Source organism: Mustela lutreola, chromosome 1 (genome assembly GCF_030435805.1).
Source record: "Mustela lutreola isolate mMusLut2 chromosome 1, mMusLut2.pri, whole genome shotgun sequence".
In the NCBI taxonomy this organism is placed as follows: domain Eukaryota; kingdom Metazoa; phylum Chordata; class Mammalia; order Carnivora; family Mustelidae; genus Mustela; species Mustela lutreola.
Window position 1 is genome coordinate 11,724,100 of NC_081290.1, and position 10,790 is coordinate 11,734,889.

The window sequence follows — 10,790 nt, forward strand, 5'->3', positions numbered from 1 at the left end:
ATTTAGTATAAATATCTGAGATTGAAGATTGCATGCCAAGTGATACTAGTAGCACAAACATTATATCGTATGAGAAATTATGGAAATGCAACAAAATCAAGTATTTAGGACATTTCAGTTTAAAAGGTAATGTGTATATTATGTTACACTACAAGAAGAGGTGGCCTGGAGTGAGGGTTTGTCAAGAGGATCTGATATTTTGTAAATCATCAAGAAATCAGAGAAAAAATACAGTCTATGATCTCTAAAGTTATGTGGCACAAGGGAGAGGGGGCATTACTAGATGTGCGGGGATGTGGACTGAGTCATGCGTACAAATGGAGAGGAGACAGACCAATCGGGGAGCATCTAAATAAGCAGAGGAAATAAAGTAAATGCTCCAGTGAAAACCTCTAATTGGAAATAAGGAGAAATAATTTTAAAAAAATTTATGGAAACCATTTGGTTTAGAAAAAAAAAGATAAAAAGAAAATATGATCTTCTTTGTATAGATTTTCTTTGATGAATTGCCTCCAGATAGAACTGATGCTTTATCAGGGCTAAAATCTTAATATTTTATTTGCTGCTATCATCCGAGCACCTAGACAATGTCTGGCAATAAAAAGTGTTAAATAAATATTTTTGAACAAATTAATCAACTAATAAATGTTTCTGTAAATATTTATGACTTTTTTCTGTCTTTCAAAACAAAACAAAATGAAGAAACACCCATAGTGCTATGAATAAGATGAAAAAGAGTGAGGTAGGGTAGAGGTGATAGCTGAAAAATCTGAGTGGTTGGCCATGAAGTATGAAAATGGTATGTAAGAGTATGTAACCGTAGTAGGCTTTGACCCTGCCTATTTAATAAAGTTTCTATCAGTATTTTTTCTAAAATGCAGTTACTTTTATTATGTATTATCCTTAGTTTCTTTACAAGGAAAGTAATCCTAGCTAACTAAGAAAATAGATTGACCAATATGTTACCGTTCCTTCATTTTCCCATTGACAGGACTTGATAGCCATGAGGGTCTTCATCCTTGCCTGCCTGGTGGCTCTTGCTCTTGCAAGAGAGGTAAGCAAATATCTAAATAATTAAGATATAATGGAATATCTATGTTAGAGAAGAACACCAGCAACATTGTTAAAGTACAAATAAAGCAGAATTTCAGCAGATTCATTGCATTTCTTTAAAAAAAATCACTTACATTCATCCACTATTTCAATAGTGTGCAGTAGGGGCATAAATCTGGGTCAAATGCTTTCTAACCTACTGTGCCACCAGCTCCTAAAGGAAATGGACAGACAAGTAAACAGACCAAAAAATAAAAAAAAAAGAGAGAGAGAGAAACAGATATAAAAATGGCAATAATAATATTCCACAGATATGATTGAAGGCATGTGTAACCTAAATAAATGTACCTTATTCCAGTAATAAATTTATGTATCTCTTACTTTATGGCACTGGGACCAATTCTACCTGTGTCAACCCAAAGACATTGAGAGGATGGAGTATCAGGCAATAATTATAATCACAAATATATTTGAAATCATAATAAACTGTTTAAAACAAAGTAAAATAACCTTGTTACCCATCAAAAACTGTTTATTCACATAAGATAAAAATATATCAATAAATTTACTAAATATAAAAGATATAAAAACAACTACCTTTCAAGACTCTCAATAAGAATTTTTTATTTCTCAAACTTGTGAAATAGATAGCTCTGCATAAAGAAGATACAAATTAAATAGGAAAAATATTTAATAATGAATTACCTGTGGAAACCAAAATGGTGTTTTTTGGTTTTTTCTGTTACAGAAGGAAGAACTCACTGTATCCACTGAGGTAAGATGTTTTTATTCACAAAAAATTTTCCAATCATAAAATATTAACCTTCTGTAATGATCTTGGAAAAGCCAGTTGTTGATGTTTTATTTTTTTGTTTTTTCCTTTATAGACTGTGGAAAGCCTTTCCAGCAGTGAGGTAAGACAATGTTTTCAGAGGCAATTTCCCAGTTTTGGAACAGTAAAATCTTGTGCTATCTTTCTATGATGTTACATTAGGACAGTTAGATCAAAGCAGCTCAAAAAACATAAGTTTATTTTTTTAAGATTTTATTTTTTTATTTGACAGAGAGGGAGGGATCACAAGTAGGCAGAGAGGTGGGCAGAGAGAGAGGAAGAAGCAGGTTCCCTGCTGAGCAGAAAGCCCAGTGTAGGGCTGGATCCCAGGACCCTGAGATCATGACCTGAGCTGAAGGCTAAGGTTTAACCCACTGAGCCACCCAAGCACCCACTGACATACGTTTTGATGTAAACTTCTATTATTTTTTTTTTCCATTGCATATATGTAAGGACAGAATAAATATCTGGAGAATTCAGTATTCTAGCACTTTCTAAGTTGGTGTACTACTTGAAATTACATCATCGTAACCCCCCCCTTCCCTTTTTAAAGAACTGTACAGTCTTCTTTTCTGTCTTGAGCTCTCTTTACCCTGTTCTCATTCCCTATTCTGGTTTTTATTGAGTGCTGTCTGTGGATCAGACATTTACTAAGAGCTGTGGTACCAAGGAAAAGAGGGATGTCCACAGTGAAGAGCTTGCAACAGACTATGAGAGCAGACATGCAAATGGACACATTTTATAACTTTAGAAAATGAGAGATGGCAAGAGATAGTGTAGTCCTAAATCTGCTGGGGAGAATCAGGTAGGCATTTCTCCTGGTACCACTCTTTTCGGATACGTCATTATCTGCTGGTTAAATTGTACACCAGTATACTTTGCCTCCGTACAAAGCTATCAGACCATTAAGGGAGGCATCTACTTCTTGTAATTAATTTGCAGTATAAATATAATAAGCAACCTAAGAATGATCAGAAGAATTAAAAGGTAAAATTCATATTCTCAATGAATATTTTTCTCCTAGAATCAGATAGAATATTAGCAATCATTTTTTTGTCCTGGGAGAGGAGCATAGTGATAGAGAAAAATTAGCATCTATTAAATACCTCTTTTTGTACTATGTTCACTGATTTTCTTTTCTTATGTAACTGAATTCATTTTTCTTTTATACATCAAGCTTATGCAGAACACTGCAACATCTAAATTTCAGCAGTTATCCTGAGTTTTTAATATTATCAAACAAGGTGTCCATTTTAACCTATCATGTGCCTTCATTTTCTGATTTGTACTGACAAATAAAGAACATTCATAAAACTAAAACTAATTTTATTTTTATTTTCTGAAGGAATCTATCACGCACATCAACAAGGTAACGCCTTCATATTTGAATGTACTTATTTTCACAATTTCCTACATTTAATTTTTATAGGCAATAACATTTCTTTATATGTGATTTGGTTTTTAGCAGAAACTTGAGAATATTAAGCGTGAGGAACAGCAGCAAAGAGAGGTAATTCATTTATGATAAGAATATTTCTAAAATTATTATGAAATATAATATATATAAAATATGTACATATTCATACTATAGAATTGATAATAAGATAAATGCCAGTGAAGAGATTAAGACCTGTACCCCTGGGGATAAAAATATATTATATGTTTATAAAAAAAATTAAATAAAAAAAGGAAGAAAACAGAATCAGAAAAAAAAAGAGATTAAGATTTGACAAAGGCAAGATATTTTTAAAACATAAATGCATTTTTCAAATTCACAATCAATTTGCAGAGTATAAAAAAAATTAAGAATAATTCTTGATTTACTTACATTTCTAGCTGGAGAACTAGGTTCCCTTTGGTCTCAAGACGGATACTCCAATGAAAGAGAATGAGAAGGCAATCTGGCACATTCGTTAGCTGTATAATTTTGGCCCCAAGTTACTCTATACTTAATTTTCTTTTCTGTAAACTGAGAATATTCCTAATCCCAAGTTTGATAAGCTGACAGTGAATATTTAATGATTTATATAACATTTTATAGGTTTTATATTAACATTTACAAGTACATGAAGTTCTTAAAACAATTTCTATTATACCAATGAAAGAAATGAGGTACAGAACAATTGAGTACATAATTGTCTGACAGTATCTTCATTATATGAACACGATTTGCTCTATTATCAAACCATTATGTTGAAAGTCCGTGCCCATGAAGACCGAAGTGGACAGCTAGAGCTATCTAGGCGATTTAGAACAAGGTGAAATGCCTTGGAATCTGCAGACACTGATTTCAGCTTGTTCTGTAGGTTCACCTATGAAGGGAGTGAGGCAAGGGGGCATCCCTCAGTGAACATTTTACTCATTAGTCTTCTTCATCTGACTGAAAATAATTTCTTAATCAAATCAGTAAAAGATTTTTCTTCCCTCTTTTCACTCAATTACGATTGTTCAAAAGGCAGTAGCTTAGATCATCACACATGACTGTGACGACTGAATCATGGACCCAAACACTCTTTTCTTTCCCTCCAGGATGAACGCCAGAATAAAATCCACCCCCTTGCCCAGCAACAGCCTCTGGTCTTTCCTAATGCCAATCCCACCCCCTTTGCTATCCTTCCACAGAATGTCCTGCCTCTTGCTCAGCCCGCTGTGGTGCTGCCTCTCCCTCAGCCCGAAATAGTGCAGGTCCCCCAAATTAAGGAGAACATCCTTGCGACGCGCAAAATGATGCCCTTTCTGAAATCTCCAGTAGCGCCCCTTTTGAACAGCCAAATCCAGAATCTTGCCGAGCCTGAAAATCTGCACTTTGCTCAGCTCCAGCCTCAGCCTCTGCCTCTGCCTCTGCCCCTGCCCATGCCTCAGCCTCTGCCTCTGCCTCTGCCTCTGCTCCAGCCCCTGATGCAGCAGATCCCCCAGCCTCTTCCTCAGACTCCCATGCTTGCTCCTCAGCCCCTGCTGGCCATCCCACAGTCCAAAGTCCAGGCTCTTCCCCAGCAAGTGCTGCCCGTCCCCCAGAGAAACATGCCCCTACAAGCCTTTCTGCTGTACCAGCAGCCTTCTCCTGAGGCCCATCCAGTGACTCAACCACTTGCCCCAGTTTACAACTCTGCTCTTGTAAGTCCAAACTTCCTAATTCTGCTTTCTCACTTACCACGTGAATACGGTGATAGAGGAAATGTGAGAATGAAAGAATAAATGAATAATGAATGGGTCTACAAGCGCTTTGTTTGGATTGGTGATTCTCAATACTAGCAACATAATAGATAATACATAATCCATAATACGTAGTAGTAAAACTTTTTCTCTCCCAAATCCCAATGTCTGGGACTACCTGCAGAGATTCTGATATAATTATTCTGATCTTCTATGTAGAAGATACTATTGGGAACAAATTATTTCAGAAGGTTCTGATTTAATTGGTCTGTTGAGAATTTGGATAAAGAGGATTAAGGCTTGTTAAAGCTGGAATTAAACTTGATAGTCTGGCCTTGGAATAAGGAAGGCTTATTATTTTCTACAATTTTGAAGTTTTCCTTGTATGTGTCTATTCTGCAAATGCCTTATTTCACATCATGTTTCGATGACTATTTCATTCTCAGAGAATTCTTAAGGAATGTGTCTTTGTCGAATGCAACTTGTATATTTATTTATTTTGCTTTTTTAATTTTTTTTTTTTTCACTTTTAAGGTTTAAGAGAATTTCAACATTAATGTCCCCTTCTCACTTTTGGTAAGTTTTGGGAATTTGGAGATTAGACTGAACCTTTTTATAGATGATATCTTTTTACATTTCATCCTATTGGATAAGTCTAAGACAGGAACAAACTTTATCAATATACCAACTTATTTATTAATGATCCAAGTATCATGGATGTCTTTACAGTTGACTAACATCTACCGACCTGAGAGTATGTATCAGATTTTAATTATGTGTTATTGACAGATTTGACTGGCTTGCATTCAAATGCCTATGTTCTGATACTTGATTGTCATCTTTTTTTAGGAAAAACTGAAAATAGTATTTCCTACTTTTATGTGAATGTATTTGAGATTTTTTAAAAGATTACTTTCATTCTCATTCTAACTTAGGCTTCATAACTTCAATTGTTTTTAATCTCATTTAAAATGTACACATTATCTTTTAATTCATTAGCCAAACTAAAATTAATTATTTCAGGTACGAGGTTTAAAAAGAGAGAATATAGCTTTGGGATTTATAAAATACAACTCTGTATGTGATCATGATAGACTAGACACTTCACTAAACCAATATCAGCTGATATTTAGTCATACAGGAATTTTTATATGCCTCCAAGGTAGGGCTCAACATTTTGCATTTATAACAAAATTTTGCCTTGCAAATTAATCACACCAAAATTACAAATGAGGAGGGATAGTTACAGTATATAACATAACAAACTCTATATGTTCTTTATATTCTACAGAACTGACTGTGACTGGAAATGTGGCATCTTTTCACTTGGCATCCTGAAAGCAAAATTGATCATTTTTGTATGAATCTCCATGGAAAAAAATGAAAAATTTGTCTTTTATTTATTTTATGTACTATATGGCATTCATCTTAATCTGAATTTGACTTATAAACTCTACATTTTCCAAATTGTAATTCAATAATACATCAGAATTTAATTTTGAGTTGGAAATACCCTAAACTTGGGAAAAATATGTATATTTCTGGAATTGTGTTTGTTATTATTTAAGTATCTATTTCCTAGCCAGTCATTTCAATAAATTAATCCTTGAGGCATATTTAAGTTTCTCTGTCTTTATTATAATTTTTTAAACCTGAGTTGGCCTTAAGATTATTGTCAATTTCAGATTATTGGTGTTAAACATAGCCATGGAGGAACTGAAATTGAATAGGATGTTTTGAATTGAATGGTAAAGAATATCAAAAAGTGGAGGAAAAGAGGGTGGTCACATATCATGTTTGCTCTAGAAAGTCTGTTTACACCCATTACCTAGTTAAACCATGTAACTTGCGCCTTTCACTCTCAATCATACCCAGGATTGGATGTTACATTTTATGGTCACTGTGGAGAAAAAAAAAAAAAAAAAGCTTCAAATGTAAAAGCTGATTCACAGCTCAGCCACATATAGGGAAGTAGTGCTATGACACTTACTCAGTCCTTCAGAACTTCAATTTCCACATCTATAAAACAGGCGATTCAAAGGTTTTTATTGAAGTTTTAATATGATTAGTGTCCTGCTCAGATATAAGACAATTGCTTCCTATAGCTCCGTATTACTGACTCCACTTACACCAGAGCAGGAAGAGCCAGTATCACAATCAGAATGAATGAGGTTATGTTATTTTCGCCAATAGTGCCCAAGAAATAAGAGTTAACATGAGTCTCTAGTATCTATTTTTCTTTGATTGCAGAGTGATTGTCTCGTTGTAATGAATAATCCCCCCACCAACTACCACGCCTGTACACTCAACCTCATCCCTTGAATTGACACAGTGACTTGTTCTTACCAATTATTCCATCTTCCCTGCCATCCTCAGTGATCTCCTCACCTAAGGATCAAGTGTGCGACAACTTGTGCTATAACATCTTCCCTTCTTAAAGAAAATTCCATCTCAGGACCGGACACGTCCAAACTCCTCCCAGTCTTGCAGGCTACTCTGTGGCAACTGTTAGAGAAGAACTATCCGTACGGAATATATTATGCTTTCATTAATCTGCTTCTCTCAAAGTTTTGTCCCTATAGAAATCACTTTTTTCCAAGGTTACCTACAACTTTTATCTTGCTAATCTGTGTTCATTTTACCCAACCTTTCAGAGCTATTTGTTAGAGTTGATCATCCTTTCTTTTGGAAATATCATACTTTTCTTCATTTGAAATTTTAAACCTTGGCTTCTCTCTTAATGCATTAGCCATTTCTTTGCGGTCTCTTTTCTGGCGTTTCTTTTTCCAACCTTTAAATGTTGGAGTCCCCTAAAGGTTTAGCCTTACTCTGGATAGTTCCATGGCTTGAAGTCCATTCATGAGTTCAAAGCTTCTAAATGTGTATCTCTGAACTCATTCTTTCCTGAAGTCCAAACTCACACACTCACCTTGCCTTCCTGGCTTCCACACGCAGGTATCTAATTAACATCGTAAATCTGTCACAGCCAAGCATAGCTCTTCGTCTGGATCCAGGCTCTGAATTGCTCAAATTGAATTGGGAATTCCAGAAAGAGAAAAAAGTGATATACTAATACAGAGACAATAGACTTACTTGAATAAGAACTTTCCCCAAAGAGTTTCTTAATGGCCAATAAACATAAGAAAAGCTACTCAACATCACCAGTCCTCAGGAAAATGCTACTTAAAGCTCCCACAGGATATTATGACATAATCACCAGAATGATCAAAATGAAAAAAAAAATGTCCTTACTGATTGTTTTTTTTTTTTTTAAAGATTTTATTTATTTATTGACAGAGAGAAATCACAAGTAGATGGAGAGGCAGGCAGAGAGAGAGAGGGAAGCAGGCTCCCTGCTGAGCAGAGAGCCCGATGCGGGACTTGATCCCAGGACCCCGAGATTATGACTTGAGCCGAAGGCAGCGGCTTAACCCACTGAGCCACCCAGGCGCCCCTGTCCTCACTAATTGTTAGCAAAAACAAACAATGACAATGCCAAGCAATGATGATGTAAATGTAAACAAGCAGGAGCCCCTTGGAAACCTGTGTCAGTCTTTGTCAAAGATCAACATCTGCATATCTTGTGACTAGAGGTTTTACTCTTAAGAATATAACCAACAGGTGTACTTGGGTGGCTCAGTTGGTTAAATGTCTGGCTTCAGCTCAGGGCATGAACTGGGATCAGGCTCTGGGCTGGGCTCCCTACTCAGCAGGAGACTGAATGATAGGTAACCAAACACAAAATACACAAGATTTTACACCATTAATATTACATATTAGAATTTATGAAAATTAATTTCTAGTGCACTAAGTTAGACATTGGTTATCAGAGGGGAGGTAGAACTTGAGAGCGAACATGAAGTGTTGCTTTCAGAGGCTAGTGATAGTCATTCCCTTAAACTAGAGGATGTGTGCTTTGTGATAATCTTTTGGTGTGTGCGCTTTTCTATTTGCCTGTTTGTTGCTTTAAAAACGTAAATGTAGGAGCACCTGGGTGGCTCAGTGGGGTAAGCATCTACCTTCAGCTCAGGTCATGGTCTCAGGGTCTTGGGATCAAGTCCCACATCAGGCTCTCTGTTCAGCAGGGAGGCTGCTCCCCACCCCCCTCTCTGCCTGCCTCTCTGCCTACTTGTGATCTCTGTCTGTCAAATAAATGAATAAAATCTTTAAAAAATGTATAGTACATGTAAAATCATGTATTTCTTCATTAGTGTCTTGCCTACCTTTTTTTTTCTCTAAAGGGTGGGGGGGCTTCCCCAGTGTGCAGTCAACTCTCCGGCTCTAGACTTAAATATAATTCCACACTAGGCCAGTGAATCCAGTTTCCTCAGAAATCAGGGAATGGTTGCCTCAATCTACTGAAAGGTGTATGCTTTTTACCCCTGCTGGGGTGATATTTGAAAAAAATGGGAAGCAAGAGATGGGAGAGGTTGCAGATTAATTGCTGCTTCATTTTTTCCTCTGTTACCAATCAGAGGTACATGCAGTTCTATGCAACCTGTGTTCATTCCCTAATAATCATCTTCAGTTTTTTTTATTTACGAAAAGACTGAGAGGACTCAAGCAGCTTATACTGTAATAAAGACAGCTTTATTACAGGCAAAAAATGGAAGACAGCAACAGCAAGAGAAGGATACACAGCAAGACAGGGGCTAAGATCTCAGGAGCAACTTGTTTGTCCTCCCACTGCTGGTAGCCCAGAATATGCTTCATTTCCAGCTCTCGAACCACCCATAGAGGCTGCACAAAATGCTTCCAACCCAGGAAGCTCAAAACTACGGGATGAAACCAGGGAGGGAGACAAAACTTAAGAGACTCTTAATCTCAGGAGACAAGCTGAGGGTTGCTGGAGGGGAGGGGACTGGGAGGGATGGGGTAACTGGGGATGGACATCGGGGAGGGAATGTATTGTGGTGAGCACTGTGAAGCGGGTGAGACTGACGATTCACAGACCTGTGCCCTGGAAACAAATATTTCATTATACAGTAATAAACAAAACAAAACAAAACAAAACCCCTACTTATTGGAAGGGTCTCTTAAAAACCTTGTCATGCAGGGATATTTCAGCTCCATGACCAGTCTTAACTGTTGAAAACCATCCCTGCTTCACTCTCCCATGCCTAGATCCCATTGAAGCCTGGTACAGACCATACGCAATCCCGACAAGCTGATCTATCCTTCCCAAAGCAAAGCACAGGTGTATGGTTATAATATCATTTGCCTTTAGCTATTAAATACCATTGTTGGCCAAGAGTAAGTGACTCTAGAGATAAGCATGCAGTCATCCAGAATGACTGAGATTGATGCTCTGTTACACATAGCCTTTCTGGAGAAAACTTGTGTGCTGAGAAAGTGTACCTGCTGATACCCTTCGACTGTAGTGAAGTGGTTCTCGCCTTGCTTTGCATCTTTCCTTATCTCCAGTTTCTTAGGGTGCAACCATTTACATAATTCATAAGTACTTCCAACTGAACTGCAATAAATAGAAGCTGAAGTTATAGAAAATTACAAATATTTGCATACATACAAAGTCGATGAGCTGTAAAATATTGCAACAGAGTTGATATTGACTTTAATGAAATATGTCAGTAGGACAGAATGTATTTCTCTCTTTCACAATTATCAATTGGACATAAGAAATGTTTAGAGAGAACCAATCTGAAACCCAATCTAAGTATGCTCCAAAAATATTAAATTTTATGGATAAGTGAGCATAAGTGGGTACAATTTTGTCCCCTCAAAAGTTATATTT

At 36.6% G+C, this 10,790-nt stretch overlaps 1 protein-coding gene across 1 annotated transcript; it reads left to right on the forward strand.

The window, feature by feature from the left end:
* The first annotated feature begins 1,003 nt into the window (after window positions 1–1,003).
* CSN2 (casein beta) lies at window positions 1,004–7,360 on the forward strand. The gene is made up of 7 exons (XM_059147232.1): window positions 1,004–1,054; window positions 1,802–1,828; window positions 1,941–1,967; window positions 3,231–3,254; window positions 3,351–3,395; window positions 4,415–4,999; window positions 7,289–7,360. Exons 1-7 carry the CDS (start codon window positions 1,004–1,006, stop codon window positions 7,358–7,360), a joined length of 831 nt encoding a protein of 276 aa, XP_059003215.1.
* Window positions 7,361–10,790: the final 3,430 nt, after the last annotated feature.